At 33.0% G+C, this 19,408-nt stretch overlaps 2 protein-coding genes across 2 annotated transcripts; both read right to left on the minus strand.

The window, feature by feature from the left end:
* Nucleotides 1–3,203: 3,203 nt before the first annotated feature.
* LOC145797634 (uncharacterized) lies at nt 3,204–3,671 on the minus strand. Its single transcript, XM_082885038.1, has one exon. It carries the CDS (start codon nt 3,669–3,671, stop codon nt 3,204–3,206), a length of 468 nt encoding a protein of 155 aa, XP_082741164.1.
* A 1,067-nt stretch (nt 3,672–4,738) lies between these two features.
* On the minus strand, nt 4,739–5,751 carry LOC145797673 (uncharacterized). Its single transcript, XM_082885093.1, has 2 exons — nt 5,536–5,751; nt 4,739–5,446 (listed from the first exon to the last, which is right to left on the minus strand). The coding sequence occupies exons 1-2, from the start codon at nt 5,749–5,751 to the stop codon at nt 4,739–4,741; spliced, it is 924 nt and encodes a 307-aa protein (XP_082741219.1).
* Between the last annotated feature and the right edge of the window lie 13,657 nt (nt 5,752–19,408).

The following is a 19,408-nucleotide window of genomic DNA, read 5'->3' on the forward strand; positions in this document are numbered from 1 at the left end:
GAGATATTCACAAAAATTCAAATTTTAATTACCAATAATGTTATACCAACTCATTAGAATCCCAACATAAAATATTACATATGTCACACAATAATAAACAATTGTACAAAATTTAAATAAACAATTTATTTAAACTATGGTATGAAATAATAATGTAGATAAAAAAAAGAAGAAGAAATAAATCATAATTACACACATGCATGGACTTTTAATCTATAAGATTAAACTAGCACAATATTAAATAAACCACAATACACCCATATATGGATTACTAATTTACAATATTTGATGAATTAGACCAACACAATAATTGATTTTTTTATCCAAATAAATAATTGAAGTGATGATCTTAAATCTGTCCAGAAATTTTCAGGTTATACCTTAGGTAATAAAAATTATAAATAAATTATTTATACAGTTCTAAAATTCATGAAAATATACAGAATATTCAATAAATATGTTTAGGTCATTTTTCAGAAAGAATTTTCCAAAAATAAGTTATAAATAAACAATTGAAGAGATAATTTTTGATTCCTCCTTAATCTGTCAAAATTTTCAGAATGTATATCTTGCAATTACAATTATAAATAAATTACTTATACAATTCTAAAATTCATATAAATCTACAGAATACTCAATAAACATGTTATTGACATTTTTCAAAAAGAATTTTCCAAAAATAAATTATAAATAATTCTTAAAAATTCCAAGAGTGTTTATGACACAGATTTATCACATTTTCTTAAATTAATTCCATACTTAAATTTATAAATCAATTCCATGATCTAAAAATTTATTATGAAACTAGAATTCTCAAATTTCATTTTTTTCTTAGAAATTATCAGATTTGGTTTAATATAAAAATTTTAATGATTTTTCAAACACATAATAAAATCTGCCTATAGCTCCAGATTTGGTTAAAAATATTTATAAATTCGTAAAAAACTCAATAATTGTTGAAATGTTTTTTGGATGAACTAGATATCATTATCAACAACTTTGTAGAAGAAATAATCTTCAAAATTTGAGTATAAAATTGTCTAAAAATTCGTACAATTTTCTGGCAGATTTAAAGGGCCAATAACATCTTTAATAATCTTTTTAATGGCATAAACTACACATGCAAGTCCAAATTTGATGTACCATCATAAATTTTCATACAATTATAAATAAAATTCTATCTACAAGTTTAGACATTTTATCATATGTATATAATCTGAAAATCTCAAATATAAAAAAAAATGAGAGGGTTGAGAGGGTTTTCTTACTTAGTAATAGGGTGACAAAATGGTTGAGAATTTTGGCTTCCTTAATCTCCTACTCTTCTTTCTCTCCTATTACTAAGCTTGGTTGCTTCAGGGATTTCTCTTTTTTTTTTTTTTTTTTTTTTTTTTTTTTTTTTTTTTTTTTTTTTTTTACTGAATGCTTGCATGCACACCTATATACAATGAAGGCTTGAATGTATATATATATACAATCCTTGTTGAGTACATCTCTCTCTCTCTCTCTCTCTTTCTTTCTTTCTCTTCATTTTAAGTTCTCTTTCCCTCAATTCCAAGAGCATAATTAGCTCTTCTTCCCTAAACAAGCATGCAAACCAACATGTGGAAAGCCACCACCGAATTTCTGCAAAGGTTTGATTCCCTTTTTTTTTTTTTTTTTTTTTGTATTTATATTTGTGTGGGTTTTTGAAAATTGATACACTAAGATTTTTAATTAAGATATTTAGTAAGAATAATTATCATATTGAATCCTAATTAAAATAATTTATAAACAACAAATATTGAACACCCACAAAATTATTATTCTTAATAATGTCTTTGTTAGTGATTGAATTGGGTCAATTTAAAACTAACTTTTACACTAATATACAATTCAGATAGACTGTAGATAAAATTAATTAATTAATTAATTAATTTATTTTCTTTTAAGAATAATTAAACGTGGGATTTTCACAATCTACTCTCCTAAAAAAAAAAAATTCCGTTCTCGAAATTAATTCGTACCTTTAGACTAAAAAAGCTGAGGGTAATTGGCACGTATCATATCTTCTCGTTCCCATGTTGACTCTTCCGTCCCACGATGTCTCCAAAGAACTCGAACCAATGGTATGGTTTTACCTCGTAATTCCTTCTCGCGACGATCTAAAATCTTGACAGGCTTCTCTTCAAATGTCACATCTTCATCAAGATTAATTTCCTCCCAATTGATAATGTGAGAAGGGTGTGGCTCGTATTTCCGTAGCATAGAGATGTGAATAACATTATGTACTCCAGCCAGTTGAAGTGGTAAAGCCAAACGGTACGCCACTTCTCCTACTTTGCTCAAGATTTCAAAGTGTCCCACATACCGAGGTGCAAGTTTCCCTTTCTTCCCAAATTATGTAGCACCTCGACGAGGTCGAACTTTGAGAAAAACATGATCCCCTACTTCAAATGTTAAGGGACGTCTCCTTTGATCCGCATAGCTCTTTTGTCGATTTTGGGCTATGGTTAGCCGTTGTTTGATCAGTTTTATCTTCTCAGTGGTCTCCTGAACCAAGTCTGGTCCTAACAAGGTTACTACCCCTACTTCAGTCCAACAGATTGGTGACCGACAAGGTCGCCCATAAAGTGCTTCATACGGTGCCATTCCAATACTGGCTTGGAAACTATTGTTGTAAGTGAACTCAACGAGAGGTAGGTGTTTCTTCCAACTTCCCTTAAAATCCATAATGCAAGCTCGAAGCATATCCTCCAAGGTTTGTATCATCCTTTCAGACTGCCCATCGGTTTGTGGGTGAAATGCTGTGCTCAAGCATAGATTTGTTCCCATTGCCTTCTGTAAGCTCTGCCAAAATTGAGAAGTGAATCGAGGATCACGATCAGACACGATGCTAACCGGCACTCCTTGTAATCTGACCACTTCTTTGACGAACAATCTACTGAGTGAATCCAATGTATCTGATGACCAGACAGGTAAGAACCGGGCTGTCTTAGTTAATCGGTCTACCACCACCCATACGCCGTCATGTCCCTGTGGTGATCGAGGCAAACCCGTCACAAAATCCATGGTTATGTGTTCCCATTTCCACTCCGGAATTGGTAAGGGTTGAAGTGTTCCTACCGGCCTTTGATGTTTAGCCTTTACTTGTTGATATGTCAGGCACTGAGACACAAACTTTGCTACATCCTTTTTCATTCCGCCTCACCAATATTGGCATTTTAATCTTGGTACATCTTAGTACCTCCCGGATGTGCTGCGAACACTGAATGGTGGAATTCCTTGAGTACCTTTTCCCTTAGTGAGTTGTCGCTTGGCACGAACATTCGACCTTGATATTTCAAACTCCTATCAGTATGAATTTCCCAACCAGGCATGGCTTCACTAGATTCCATTTGTGCCTTGATGAATGCTACCTCATGATCGTACTTTTGTGATTCCAATATCTCGCTCGAAATTTTAGGCGTAGCGATCTGAGCACCAAGGTAAGCCTCTTCATCTTGAACCCCCAATTGTATCCCAAATTCATTGAGCATTCCAACTATGTTCCATTCTCTAAGTGCTAAACTAGCAACAATCCCTCTATTCTTGCGACTTAGGGCATCTGCCACCACGTTAGCCTTGCCGGGATGATAGGAAAGGGTAAATTGATAATCCTCGAGATACTCCATCCAACGTCTCTGACGCATGTTTAAATCCCCTTGGGTGAACAGATACTTCAAGCTTTTTGTGATCGGTGAATATCTCAAACTTTTCACCATACAGGTAGTGTCTCCAAATTTTGAGTGCGTGAACTATAGCTGCTAACTCCAAGTCATTGGTGGGATAATTCTTTTCATGGTTCTTTAATTGCCTTGATCCATATGCCACTACCTTGCCATTTTGCATCAATATGCACCCCAGACCTTCTTTGGAAGCATCACAATACACGTTGTACCCAACGTCACGTTCTGGCACTATGAGAATAGGGGCACTCCTCAATCTTTTCTTGAGTTCTTGGAATGAATTTTCACAAGACTCATTCCATTCAAACTTTACCCCCTTTTGAGTCAAATGTGTCATTGGTTTGGCCAATTTTGAAAAGTCTTGAATAAATCTTCGATAGTAACCGGCCAATCCTAAGAAACTAAGAATCTCAAATGTGTTCTTAGGTTGCTTCCATTCTTTCACTGCTTCTACTTTAGTTGGGTCTACTGATATTCCCTTTTCAGATACCACGTGACCCAAAAACTTTACTTCCCTCATCCAGAATTCACATTTACTAGCCTTAGCATACAATTGGTTCTTTCTCAAAGTTTGAAGTACTATTCTCAAATGTTGTTCATGGTCTCATTCAGACTTGGAGTACACCAAAATATCATCTATGAAAACTACCACAAATTGATCTAAGTAAGGCGTGAATATTTTGTTCATTAAACTTATGAACACGCCCGGTGCATTGTTTAGGCCGAATGGCATCACTACGAATTCATAGTGGCCGTAACGGGTTCGAAACGTAGTCTTAAGAATATCTTCTTCCCGAACACGCAATTGGTGATACCCAGACCTGAGGTCTATCTTTGAGAAATACTTTGCCCCTCTAAGCTGATCGAAAAGGTCATCAATTCTAGGTAGTGGATCGATTCTTAATGGTGACTCTATTGAGTTGTCGGTAATCAATACACAACCTAAGTATCCCATCTTTCTTTTTAGCAAATAAGGCTGGTGCTCCCCACGGGGACGTGCTTGGCCTTATAAATTCCTTGACCAACAATTCTTACAACTGTGTCTTTAGCTCTCTCAATTTAGCTGGTGCCATACGATGTGGTGCCATTGAGATTGGTGATGTACCAGGATATAGTTCAATGGTAAAGTGCACTTCCCATTTTGGGGGTAGTCCTGGTAGCTCCTCTGGAAACACATCAGTATACTCGCACACTACACAAGGTAGCCCTAGTTCCATACGATCTTTGTCTTCCAGAACTAAGCTGGCTAGCCACCCAGCTAGGTGATCATACCACTTTGACTTTCCAAATGTTAGTGATAGGGAATCTTGTTTATCCCCCTTAAATTGGAATCGCGTTCCATCCTGAGAGTAAGCAGTCACCGTCTTTTGATAGCAATCAATGATGGCTCTATGGGCTGATAACCTGTCCATTCCTAGGATAACGTCAAAATCTGACATTTCCATGACTCGTAGGTCGCAAGTTACACGTAAGCTAGAGACTCCTAGTTCACATGATTTGCATACGAGATCTACTCGAGTTTGACCTCCTAGCGGTGAAGCTACACTCATAGGTGTTTCTAATTGTTCAGGCTTTAATCCCAAAGTTGCAACACATGAAGCAGATATGAAAGAGTGTGATGCTCCAGAATCAAACAAGACTTGTACACAAGAGTTCATAAGGATGAGTATACCTTGAATCACCGAAGGATTTCCATCGTCTTCTCCTTCTTGGAGTGCAAAGACTCTTCCGGTGGCACCCTAGTTTGGCACCCAAGGTTTCCTTGCATTGGCATCTCCTGGTTGTTGAGTCCTTGATTGCCCCACATTCCGATTAGCTAGCGGCTGACCTCTGCCAGATTGGAAATTTTGCGCAGCTCGCGTTCCCTGAGTTGGTACGCATTTGTTTCATTGAGTGGCCTCCCCTTGATTGACGTAGTAGCCTGACCTCTAAGGGCAATTGTTCCTAAAATGTCCTTCTTGGCCACATTCATAACACCTTCTAGCCCCTTCCCTATTACGCTATTCAGGATTGTACCCTTGCTGTTGTTGTGGCCCTCTAGCATAAGGTGCCGAGGCAGCAGGGGTCCTGTTGTTCCTTGAGGGTCCTCCACTTCTTGGTTGGTTGGCTCTAGACTGCTGACCTTAAGTCCTTGCAGTGTCCATCTTTTCTCTCTCTAAGGTAAGAGCCCTATTTACTATCTGTGCATAAGTAGGTAGTTGCACTGCAACCAGCTTGTCTCGGATCCCCGAGTCGAGTCCCCACTCGAAGCGGCTTACCTTATCTATTTCATTTGCCACTATAGCTGTGGCATGACGAGAAAGGGCCTCAAATCGATTGGCATACTATGTCACAGTCATGCCTCTTTGTTTCAGTTGGAGAAATTCTTGGATCATCTCCTTCCTTACTGAGTTTGGGAAGTACTTTTCCATAAACAATTCCTCGAATTGTCTCCAAAAGAGGTCTTCCACCTGACGGCTTTCCTTAATCATTGTCCACCAGAAATCGGCCTCCCCGTTAAAGAGAAATGAAGCAAGGGACACTTAGTCCTGCTCGTTCTGAATCTCTAGTGTCTCTAATATTTTCTTCACTTGCCTTATCCATGCCTCAGCCACGTAGGGATTGGGTTCTTCGAAAAATTTTTGGGGCCTGAGTTTTTGAAATTTCGCTATTAATTTTGCTTTGTTGTTTTCACGCCTGGGTTGGTTTCTTAGTTCAGTAGTAATTGCCCGAATGAAATTCATAACGTCACTGTTGTTGTTGTTGTCATTGGATCCATTTGCTCTAGTTCTTCCTGCCATCTTTTGTACGAAGAATATTATTGTTACACCCTTTATTTATTTATTTATTTAAATTATTATATATATATATATATATATATATATTGCTTAAAAATAAAATGCCAGCAAAATAGTCCAACACACAAACTTTTAAATACTAGAATTTGATTAATGATAGTAAAAGATTAGTACATTCATAAAAGAAAAAGGAAAACACAAAAAAATTCATTCTACCCCTGCCTACTTCATTTTTTTTTTATAACCAAAAACCCTAAGTTAGAAGCTAGGACTATTACAATTAAGTGCTACAAAATTTGTTGTTGTCCTAACTTCTACACTTGTCATTTCCTAACTAAGCAAATAGGCACAATGTTGATGCACTGTTTCCTCAAACTCCCATGCCTCATCGGGTAGCCCATAACACTCCCAGCGGACAAGGACCATCCGCACACCATTCTGACCCACCATTCGCCTAATCACGCAGGTAGGAATCTCGTGATACGTGGCAGCTCTATAAAAATTCACCAATGGGTCTAGGGTTCGGACAATGTGACTGAAAAGAGGATGGGTAGTCAGGATATCTTGTAGTAGAAACACATCGCCCTTGTTTGCGACGTATTGCGGAGGTAGGTTCCATACTCGATAGAAATTATTGTCCAGATATTCTCTTATCTGGACTGGCTCGATAAACATATCTTTTCTAGGTGAGCTCCTCCAATAGCACATCCTAGTAGGGGTAACCCTCACAAATACTGCCTTTCCATATGGCAGGACGGGTGGCACCATTATATGCCTTAAGGCCGCCTCATGGCCGTCCTCTATCGAGGATTCAGGATCAGACTCCACCATTTCCTGATCAGAGTCAGACTCAGGATCGGAGTCACCCTAAACTCCTACTTCGAACTCTTCTTCCAAGTTCTCTTCTGGCTCTTCTTCTAGGTCCTCCTCTGGTTCCTCTTCCCAGTCACTAGGCTCATCTAGCATCTCAAGTTCTTCCTCTAATTCCAAGTTCTCTTCTGGCTCTTCCTCTGGGTCCTCCTCTGGATCCTCTTCTGGATCCTCTTCTGGATCCTCATCTGGATCCTCTTCCGAGTCAATAGGCTCATCTAACATCTCAGGTTCTTTCTCCAACCATCCATTTTGATTTTCGTTTGCCGTCTACAAAAATCAAAATTTTACTTAGTAATTAAAAATGCTCACTATAGCCACTAATAAGTTATTTAACAAGCAAGCTTAGGGTTTCCCAAGGTCTCAAGGGTTTCTCAACCTAAGCTCTGATACCATGTTGTGACGCCCCAAATTTAAGGACATCATAATAAGATTTAGAAACTTAAAATCAATATTGCCACCAAGATTACTAACATCCATTAATTAACAACCCAGAATTTAAAGTTCTTACATCACAACTTAGTCTCAGTACATAACAGAAATGACACAAATATAAAAAGAAAACTAGAAAAAAAAAAACTAGAATTTTTAGGAAATGGTTCATGGAACTTGGGCACTCTTCAAGCTAACCAAGGTTGAGTGTCGCCTTGCAAGGCCTCGGTGTCTCCTTCGGTTTCTTCGGTACCTGGCATAAAACGGCAAGGCAACGAGAATGCCAGTGAGCGACGAGCTCAATAAGATACTACAACCCGAAAATGCCCACCCCGATAATAATACTCACAATTCATGAATAATGTGTAATAACAAAATAACCAGTAACATTTAGTAAGCATAAAATAAATGTTATCAGTTGAAATAATAACAATAAATAATAATAAATCAAATAAAAATATAACAAACGGAAATAGCATTTCATCATAAGGAATATGTCTACATTTTTTTTTTAAATTTTCATAGATTTAGTTTTTCAGATAAATTTAGTAACTCCCCACGGAGCACTATTTCCATTCAACCACTAAGCAATGGCCATGGGCAATTTTGACTCCCCCTTGGTCAAATATTTAAATGTTACTTACTGTAACTACCCATGATGTCCACGTACCAAGGTTACATACCCGAGTTGTGACATCACGGTCTGTCCCAAGGGAACAGTCTATGTTGTGACACCCGCACCACCAACCTTATATCGCCTACACCGATAAGAGCCGAAATACCTTCCCGTGCTATGTTAGGGTTCGCAACTCACTTGCGCAAGATTTTAAACAGGGCTCACCCCGTCACTTTTACATTTTAATGTATCATTGGTTAAATTTCGTGTTTCTTTACTTGTTGAGATATTCACGAAAATTCAAATTTTAGTTACCAATAATGTTATACCAACTCATTAGAATCCCAACATAAAATATTACATATGTCACACAATAATAAACAATTGTACAAAATTTAAATAAACAATTTATTTAAACTATGGTATGAAATAATAATGTAGATACAAAAAAAAGAAGAAATAAATCATAATTACACACATGCATGGACTTTTAATCTATAAGATTAAACTAGCACAATATTAAATAAACCACAATACACCCATACATGGATTACTAATTTACAATATTTGATGAATTAGACCAACACAATAACTGATTTTTTTTTCCAAATAAATAATTGAAGTGATGATCTTTAATCTGTCCAGAAATTTTCAGGTTATACCTTAGGTAATAAAAATTATAAATAAATTACTTATACAGTTCTAAAATTCATAAAAATGTACAGAATATTCAATAAATATGTTTAGGTCATTTTTTAGAAAGAATTTCCCAAAAATAAGTTATAAATAAACAATTGAAGAGACAGTTTTTGATTCCTCCTTAATCTGTCAAAATTTTCAGAATGTATATCTTGCAGTTACAATTATAAATAAATAACTTATACAACTCTAAAATTCATATAAATCTACAGAATACTCAATAAACATGTTATTGTCATTTTTCAAAAAGCATTTTCCAAAAATAAATTATAAATAATTCTTAAAAATTCCAAGAGTGTTTATGACACAGATTTATCACATTTTCTTAAATTAATTCCATACTTAAATTTATAAATCAATTCCATGATCTAAAAATTATTATGAAACTAGAATTCTCAAATTTCATTTTTTTCTTAGAAATTATCAGATTTGGTTTAATATAAAAATTTTAATGATTTTTCAAACACATAATAAAATCTGCCTATAGCTCCAGATTTGGTTTAAAATATTTATAAATTCGTACAAAACTCAATAATTGTTGAAATTTTTTTTGAATGAACTAGACATCATTACCAACAACTTTGTAAAGAAATAATCTTCAAAATTTGAGTATAAAATTGTCTAAAAATTCGTACAATTTTCTGACAGATTTAAAGGGCCAATAACATCTTCAATAATTTTTTTAATGGTATAAACTACACATGCAAGTCCAAATTTGATGTACCATCATAAATTTTCATACAATTATAAATAAAATTCTATCTACAAGTTTAGACATTTTATCATATGTATATAATCTGAAAATCTCAAATATAAAAAAAAATGAGAGGGTTAAGAGGGTTTTCTTACTTAGTAATAGGGTGACAAAATGGTTGAGAATTTTGGCTTCCTTAATCTCCTACTCTTCTTCCTCTCCTATTACTAAGCTCGGTTGCTTCAGGGATTTCTCTCTCTCTTTTTTTTTTTTCCTTTTTTTTTTTCACCGAATGCTTGCATGCACACCTATATACAATGAAGGCTTGAATGCATATATATATATATATACAGTGCTTGTTGAACACATATCTCTCTCTCTCTCTCTCTCTCTCTCTGTTTCTCTTCATTCTAAGTTCTCTTTCCCTCAATTCCAAGAGCATAATCAGCTCTTCTTCCCTAAACAAGCATGCAAACCAACATGTGGAAAGCCTCCACCGAATTTCTGCAAAGGTTTGATTCCCCTTTTTTGTATTTGTATTTGTATTTGTATTTGTGTGGGTTTTTGAAAATTGATACACTAAGATTTTTAACTAAGGTATTTAGTAAGAATAATTATCATATTGAATCCTAATTAAAATAATTTATAAACAATAAATATTGAACACCCACAAAATTATTATTCTTAATAATGTCTTTGTTAATAATTGAATTTGGTCAATTTAAAACTAACTTTTACACTAATATACAATTCAGAAAGACTGTAGATAAAATTAATTAATTAATTAATTTATTTATTTTCTTTTAAGAATAATTAAATGTGGGGTTTTCACATGTGCATCTATATGAACAAACATGTACATACATAATCGTTAATTTACCCACAAACATATACATATCTTATAACAGAATGACTCATACAAAACATGTGCACACATCGAAAGTGTACACTATGATCAAAAGCTTGACAACGGCCTACCAAGCCTAGCCCCAACTCAGAGGCACTCAAAACAACTCAGTAGACTTCAAAACGGTGGCTCGGCTAAAGACCCTTCTAGGCTTGTCCTCCGGAACACTCACCTATACATAGATATATAAAAATAGTGAGTTAAAGCCCAATGAATAACATTAAAGTAAAGATGTTAGTGAACGAATTCCAAATATAACATATTTGTAAAACAAATCATGACACAATCATTCATATCACTTTCATATCATAATATAACATAATGGTACATCCCATAGACCATATCACTTATCGACTTCCAACTAGAGTAATTGGTTTCGGATACCAATTAAACACATATCACCACAATGAAGTGGCTAATGAGATCTCGTATCACATATATGTCATGGACTCGCATTTACATGTCATCCCTCATGACTTGGGACTATCTGTAGATGCCATAATAGATTCGCAAATAGGACATTCATTCATATGATCAAAATAGTATTTCAGAAGTTATAGCTTATTAATAACAATTAAAACATGAGTCATATCAGCATATCTTTACAAAAATGTTACTCACAGTGGGCTTCCAAAACCAATTGTTCGGTCTTCGAGTCTTGACCTACAAACACAAACATTCATCGCACAATTTCTCAATACACATTTGAGTCATTCAGTTGATTCTTAACTTTATTCGGTTATCTGTTATTCGTTTATTCAGTTACTTCTATGCTTCTTTTAATTTCTTTCATGCTTATAAGATACTTATGGATGTAAATTACACTTGAAAACCATGTAAATAAAGGCTCGGAAGTTAGAAAACGGAAAGAAAACAAAATTGAAAAATCTACCATGTTTGGCCACACGTGCAGTGGCCTTGGCCGCATGAGCGGGCAAACTTCAAAATACAATTTTGGCCAAAAAAGGATTGGTCGCTCGAGCGGTGGCCCAGGCCGCTCGAACAGTCTAGGTACAATTTCAGTTCGAAATTCTGCTCTTGAATGGAACCTCATTCTTTCCAAAATCAAACTTCATTTCCATGTATTTCAAGGCCAAAAACTTATAAAAACATGTTGAATGCAACATAAAAAACCATACTTCAAAATGGAACTTAAATTTCATACAAAACATTCAAACCCTTGAGTTGAAATACAAAATATGTAAATTAAGCTCCCATTCTTGAAATTCATGGAGTTTATTATTCAAATCTCAAGAATCATGCAAGAAAAACAAGTTTATGAACATGATTTCCATAAATCTATGCCATGCATGAGGATACAACAGCCCCGTTTGGTAGAGTTGTGAGAAAGTGATTATAGATTATAACTTATAACTGTGAACAGAAGCTGTTAACCTGTTTGGTGCAGCAGTGAGATTATGGATTTAAGTAACAGAGTAGTATTTGGTTGATAAGCTGTAAAATAGCTTTTTGCTGTATAATTGTCCTTTTTGCCCTTATATGATATAAAAATGATAATTTTGTCATTTTTTCAGTTTTAATTTAATTTTTTTTTTCATTAATAAAAGTTAATATAATTAGTATCAATTAATATAGAAATTGATACATTTGATAAAAATGTAATGGAAGTATTATTGTAACAATTTTTTCCCATTATAAATTAATTAGTATCAATTAATTGCTTAATTAGTATCAATTAATACTAAAATTATTAATTAGTATGAATTAATGGCTTAATTAGTCTAAATTATATTAATAATCAACAATTGTTATTAATTAGTATCAATTAATAATTAATTCATTACAAAAATATAATTAGTATCAATTACTATTAATAATCAACAATTGTTATAATATGTTCAGTTTTAATTAAAAAAATATATTTCATTAATAAAAGTTAATATAATTAGTATTAATTAGTATCAATTAATATAAAAATTGATACATTTGATAAAAATGTAATGGTTGATACTAATTATTAATTAGTATCAATTAATATTAATAATCAATAATTGTTATTAATTAGAATTTATTAATAAATAATACCAATTAATATTGATACCAATATAAAAATTGTTAATTTTTTAAATTTATTAATCAGTACCAATTAAAATTTGCTCATTCTCCTCTTCGTCTGTATGTCGTCAATGGCAAAACGACAACGGCGAAAAGATGGACCAGAGACATTGGTTAGTGTTTCAGATTGAGAAGCTAAGGTTTCATCGCCTCTAGTTCGTACGAGAGAGAGAGAGAGAGAAGAGAGATCGCGATGGAGCAGATCGTGATCGTGACGGGACAGATCGAGATCACGACGGCGCAAGGGTTTCCACTCAATCGCGTGCGAGAGAGAGAGAGAGAGAGAGAGAGAGAGAGAGAGAGAGAGAGGAGAGGTCGCAACGGAGCAAATATGGATGCTGTGCTATGTTGACCCCTCATCGTCGCTCCTTCCGTCACTGGAAATCACTTCTATTCACCGGAAATCGCCTCTCTCCTTCCATGAGAGGGAGACAATGAGTGTATTTTATTTATATACCTGGTTCACTTGTAATTGCTTCAAAGTTTGAAGGACATTTAAGTCTTTCACATGCAGCTTGCCGTTTAAGCTGAAAATTAAGCACCCCTTTCCCTACTCAACCAAAAAGCTCATTTTTCACTTATAAAAAGCTATAATCTACACCCATTAAGCTACACCAAACACTCCAAAATCACTTATTTTAAGCTATAAGTGGATTTAAGTTAAAAATAAGCTGTGCCAAACAGGCACAACATGTTCCTAACATTATATAGAAAAATACATACAAAACTCACACATAATTTATAAATTCAACTTCATAACACTTAATCTTCGAGAATTGGGGTTAGATTCTTACCTAGGACCTTTATAGTTACTTAATCTTGCATAATCTTGTTGAATACAAGCTTGATCTTGAGCCTCTCCTTCAAATTCTACACATTCCTCTTGGTTTCCCTCTTTCTCTAGAACTCTCTCTCTCTTTCACTCCTTCTCCAGATTTTTTTTCTTCTTTTTGTTGACTCAAATGAGCTCATATCTCATACATACATGAATACTTATGTCTAAACTTAATCAAGTAGTGAGGGCCAAACATGACTTAGCAAATCAGACGGAATCAATTTTTAATTAAACTTTTCAAATGGCTCTAAAAATTTCCATTAGTATATCCATGTACTCAATTTTGATTTCTGAACCCATTAAGGTCGTCAATTTCAGTTCTGAAGTCGTAACCCCAACAAATATTGTTCCAATTCAAACATATATTCTCAAATTAATTCATATTAACGCATAATTAAATAAAGATAATTGTAACGCGTATTTTGGGGCCGTTACAATACAACCTTCAATCTATACGCCACCGTTATCGATCACCAACCACCACTACCATCACCGATCTACACCATCATTATTCAGATTTGTCCATTTACAATGTCAATCTAGTATTGTAGCCATCTTCACTGTCAAGATGTAGCCATTATATGGTCGCCGGAGCTCTTTCTAGTAAGATTGGGTCTCTCTCTCTCTCTCTCTATATATATATATATATAATGTGATAGATCTCCATGAATTTGTTGGTGAAGATCTAGTTAAACCAAATCTATTGTCTGTAAAATCTGGGTAAATCTACAGTGATAAATTTATTAGTCTTACACTTTTGTGTGTGTGTGTAAATGCATGAATTTGTTTGTGAATGAATATATAAGTGAATGTATAAGTATATGAAATGGTCTGGTTACTTATTAGTGATAAATTTATCACTGTTAACAGTTATCTCTATCTCCTCCCATCCCTCGTTATTTTCTTAAACCAAATTAGCTACAAGTCATGGTTTAATATATCAGTGATAAATTTATCACTGAATAGCCGTTGATTCTTGTATTGATTTGTGACGGTGATGATATATCAGGTGATAAATTTATCATTGAATTTGTCTTTACTTTTTGTATTCATCTACTTCATTCTCTTCATCATTGTTCTTCTCTTTTTTCTCTTGTCGTCACCAGATCTGAGAAGGTGGTGGCGAAAATGACGCGTTGGAGATGGCAAATGGCCAAAAAAATATTGTTAGAGGTAGTTGTTGGAGGTCAATGGTGGTCGCTGGCAACTAAAAATGACAACCGAAGGTGGTCATCAGCAGTCAGAAGTGGTAGTCAGTGGCTGGAGTTGGTCTCCGACGGTTGGAGGTGATAGTCGTTAGTTGTAGATGGTAAGGTGCCATGGCATTGGTTTTATATGTGATGGAGGATCTTTTGGGGATATTAATAGATGAAAAAATGAACAGGACTTATAAGTAAATAAGTCTAATTAATAGGACTAACTTGTTAGTGGTTTTTTTGATTGATTAAACTTTGAGATTAAGAAATGATAATGCTATAAAAATTAGAAAAGCTTGCTAACTCACTAAAGTTATTTTTAGGGAGAATATAAAATAAAAAAAAAGTGGAGAATAGAAAAATAATTTCAAAATGATAGAGATATAAGTGATTTATGCATTAGATTATGCAAATAAATCTTGTATTTCCATCATTTATATTTTTTTTTTACTTTTTTTTTGAAATTCTCCCTTATTTTTATTATATTATTTTAATAAATCTCATTTAAAATTTTAAAATCTTTTTATTATAGAATATTAAAGTTGTACTACTGTATATCAATTTTGTAATAATAATAAATAAATAAAAAAGCCTGAGATTTGTTATCTCTTGTGTAATGTTAATCATTACTAAACAATAGTTGATTCGCTAATTGACTTGACAAGAATTGGCCAGCTTCCCTCATGTTTTAGATTAGATTAGAGGATGTTGTTAAGTCTATGAGGGTTTACCATGAGTTCCGTTTTGATAATCTGAACTGTCCAATAAGTAAAACTTGTCGAGTATTATATGCTTGTAAAAAATCATATTAATCAGATATCGATAACTATCTCATTAGATTAGTTTTCTGTCAACCGTTAATTTGTTCACCGTCCATTTTTGTTAATATAAAACTAATTTGATCATATAGCTATCGATATCCAATCAATGTAATTTTTATTAGCATATAGTACTTAATGAGTTCTACACATTAAACGGTTCAAATTATCAAAACAAGATTTGTAATGAACCTCCATAAATTTAATAGTACTTTCTAATTCAATCTAAAACTGAAGGGAGCTACTCCCATTTAGAATCCCCTTAATGAGTGAACTTGTACAAGAAAATTGTTTCCATAGCATTATATTTAAAATGTTAAATGAAAGAGTGTTAACTTGTTACTTGATTATAAACTTTGATTTCGTTAAAATTTAATGTATATTGTTACTTTATGGTCATCATTTGTGACTAAAGCCTAAAGACCTGTTTAGGGTAATTTTTTTTTTTTTTACAAACTGAAAGGTGAAATGAAGAAAGTAAAAATTTAAGAACATTTTCTTCTCAACTCTTCAATAATTATTATTTTTTTAAAATTTATTTAAATTATTTTTACTTCATAAATTATAAATGGTTGCGCTATACACTCTCACACCTATTTAAAAAAAAATAAAATTATAAGCAGCTTTAAACAAGGTCAAAATGAGGCACTAGGATTTTTTTCTTTTTTTTTCAACCTGTCTTCATAATTCCCATCTAAAAAAAAAATCTGTCTTCATAATTGGTTTAAAAAATTATAACACTTAAAAATAATTACATAAAAATAATTTCATTGTATCTTTTATTTTTCTTGTCAAAACAAAATTAATGTGGACAAACAACGAAGTAAATTTGACATCAATCAGAATAAAATAAAATATAAATAATTTAAAGCTTCTAGATTTTAGGGGCTTTTCCCAAAATAAGCTAAAATAGCAACCTATTTCCCAAACTAGATGTAGTTTGGACGGAATTCCCAAAGTAAGCTGAAACGCTATTACAAATCACGCTTTCACCATTTTTGTAGCCCAGCCGTGGAAAATTGGTAAAATCGTAAAAGCGTAGTTACAAACTACGCTTTTAATTAAGAAGGCATGGTTACAAACCACACGTTTAAAAAAATTTGTTTTATACAGAAAGCGTGGTTCCTAACCACGCTTTTAACTAAAATTTGTTTTTTTTCAGAAAATGTGATTCACAACCACACTTTTACTGTTGACTAAAGAAAGCGTGGTTATCATCCATACTTTTAACTAAAATCCGATTTTAAAGGAAAGTGTGGTTTGTAACCACACTTTTATAACTTATATAAAAACCTCCCAGCCCCCTCATTTGCAACCACGCTTTTTATACTTAGTTTTTTTCCGATTTGCTCTCTCTCACTCTCTACTCTCATTCTCTCTGCTCTCGCTCTCGCTCGCTCTCTCTCTCTCCGTTCGTGGGTTCTCTTTCTGTCTCTCTCTATGGGTCGCTCTCTACTCTCTCTGTCGCTGGTATGACTGTCTGTCTCTCTCTCTCAGTTTGAATTTTATATGTGTTTATTGTGTTTGTGAAAATGTGAATGTGGGTACAATGTGGGTAGAATAGGATTTGTGAATGTGAAAATGTTGTGAATTGATGAAAATGTTGGTAGAATAGGGTTTGTGAATGTGAAAATGTTGTGAAATGAAATTGATATCAATGTGGGTAGAATAGGCTTTGTGAATTGAAATTGTGGTTTTGAATTGGTAAAATCTTGTGGTTTTGAATTGTGAAAAAGTTCTAGGGTTTTCAATTGAATGTGAAATCAGAAATTAGGGTTAAGGTTTTGAATTATGAAATCAAAAATTAGGGTTAGGGTTTCAGAATTTTTTCTGACAATTGTTGTGAATTGTGAAAATGTTAAAAATAATTTCTAGGGTTAGGGTTTCAAAATAATTTCTAAGGTTAAAAATAATTTCTATTATTATTTTGAAAATGATTTCTAGGGTTAAAAATAATTTCTATTATTATTTTGAAAATGTTGTGAATTGTGAAATTAGAAAATGTTGTGAATTGTGAAAATGTTCTAGCCCAAAGTTTTTGTTTGAATTTGTCTGACAATTTTAGGGTTAGGGTTTCATATCCGTATCTATATGTATATTTGATTTGTTTGGTATTATTATTATTATTCAAAATTAAAGAAAGGTTGACACACTTATATAATTTCCATTTTAGTGCAAAAACAATTTTTAAAATTAGGAAAGAATTTTTTATTGTTTCCTAAAATGACTAGCTAAAATAAATACTAAAAAAAAGTAACTTTTAAGTTAAAAATATAACTAAAAGTTTAATTAATCTTATGGAGATGCTCTTGCTATAGTATACGAGAAATTATTTAGTATTCTGAAAACACAACGTGATTATATGTCACTCAATAACACAGTGTAACATTTCACAAATTTTTTAGAAAAAATAAGAACAAAAATGATCATGTTATTGTATCATAAATCACGTTGAAATTCTTAACGCACCAAATGATTTTTGTAATTATTATACAAAGTATAGTTGTTAATTTGCATCATAGTCCATTGTGGTTTACTTTTTATTAGATTGTGATCAAAAGGCCACTACTACATTAAATATTAAAAAAATATTTGGAGAAACAATTTTTAACACTTTCCATTCATATTTATATCCATACCCATAATGGGTAATAAAGATAAAACAATTGATGCGTAAAAAGGGACCAACAAACACATATTTAGTGTACAAATGCATGCACCCATTAACATATAAAATCCATAACCATATGAGACTTTACGTAACGCTATGGCATAAAAAATAAATAAAAACTATATAATAGTGGCATTTGGCATTGTAAACTTTCGCAATGGTCCCCATTTGTTCTTCATTATGTCATAATAACATCAACCAAAAAATGTCAAAAAAAAAAATTTGAAAAACAAAAATACTACTAATCACTAAGGAACTAAACTTTTTCACTATCAAAAGTAAAGGTTTTTTTGCAAAGTACAATTACAGTCCAATTTCACTCATCATGTGAGTGGGCACAAAATGTAAAAGGAAATATAAAAAAGTTCTTAAGCAGTATTTGGTTGGGAGATTGGAGAAGAGATTTGGAAAGGAAAAGAGAAAATATAGAATTTTTGGGGTATTTAGCATTACTCTTTTTCTTTTTCTTTCCAAGTTCCTTTCCAAATTCCTCAACCAAATACAACATTAGTGACTAAATTTTGAAAATGCCACTAATAAATGTATTTTTAAGAACCAAATAATTTCATGCTAAATGGTATACCTTTTTTAAAATAAAATTTTGGTCTTGATAGGATAGTAATTCATTACCAAATGTCTAATTTCATCCTTAAATAGTAGAGACAATTGGTGAAAAGTTTATTTCAAAGGGGTATAAAGTATTAGATCCAAGGTAAAATCTTGTTTGGTAATAAGAACAAGGTGAGAATTGTTGACGATGTTGAAAAAATTGCGGGAAAAGTTGGTGGTGGCCTGCGGTGGCAAGTGGTGATGGTGAGGTAGAGAAATGTATTATATTCAACAAGAGAAAAGTTAGGGGTCATGAAATTTTAACACATAGTTAGTTTGGTGAATTTTAAGAGATAGGTTGATTTCAACTGGTAAGTTGCAATAAATAGTTGTTTTTTTTTGGATAAATTGTGTCTGTTTGGTCAAAGAGATTAGAGCTTTGAATTAATAACTTAAAAGATTTAGAAATTGACATGGTTTGAAACTCCTAAAAAAATAAATGTATTTCCAATTCACATTCATTCTCATTATTATTATTATTATTATTATTATTATTATTAT

This window comes from Camellia sinensis, chromosome 1 (assembly GCF_055761805.1).
Source record: "Camellia sinensis isolate YWXY chromosome 1, ASM5576180v1, whole genome shotgun sequence".
Classification (NCBI taxonomy): Eukaryota; Viridiplantae; Streptophyta; class Magnoliopsida; order Ericales; family Theaceae; genus Camellia; species Camellia sinensis.

What these genes read in the sequence shown, in the direction of transcription:
- LOC145797634 (XM_082885038.1), bottom strand. Translation starts at nt 3,671, where the DNA reads ATGCGTCAGAGACGTTGGATGGAGTATCTCGAGGATTATCAATTTACC.
- LOC145797673 (XM_082885093.1), bottom strand. Translation starts at nt 5,751, where the DNA reads ATGCTAGAGGGCCACAACAACAGCAAGGGTACAATCCTGAATAGCGTA. An exon ending in AAATTTCCAATCTGGCAGAG is followed by an intron (nt 5,447 to 5,535) that starts GTCAGCCGCTAG and finishes GTGCCAAACTAG; the next exon opens with GGTGCCACCGGAAGAGTCTT.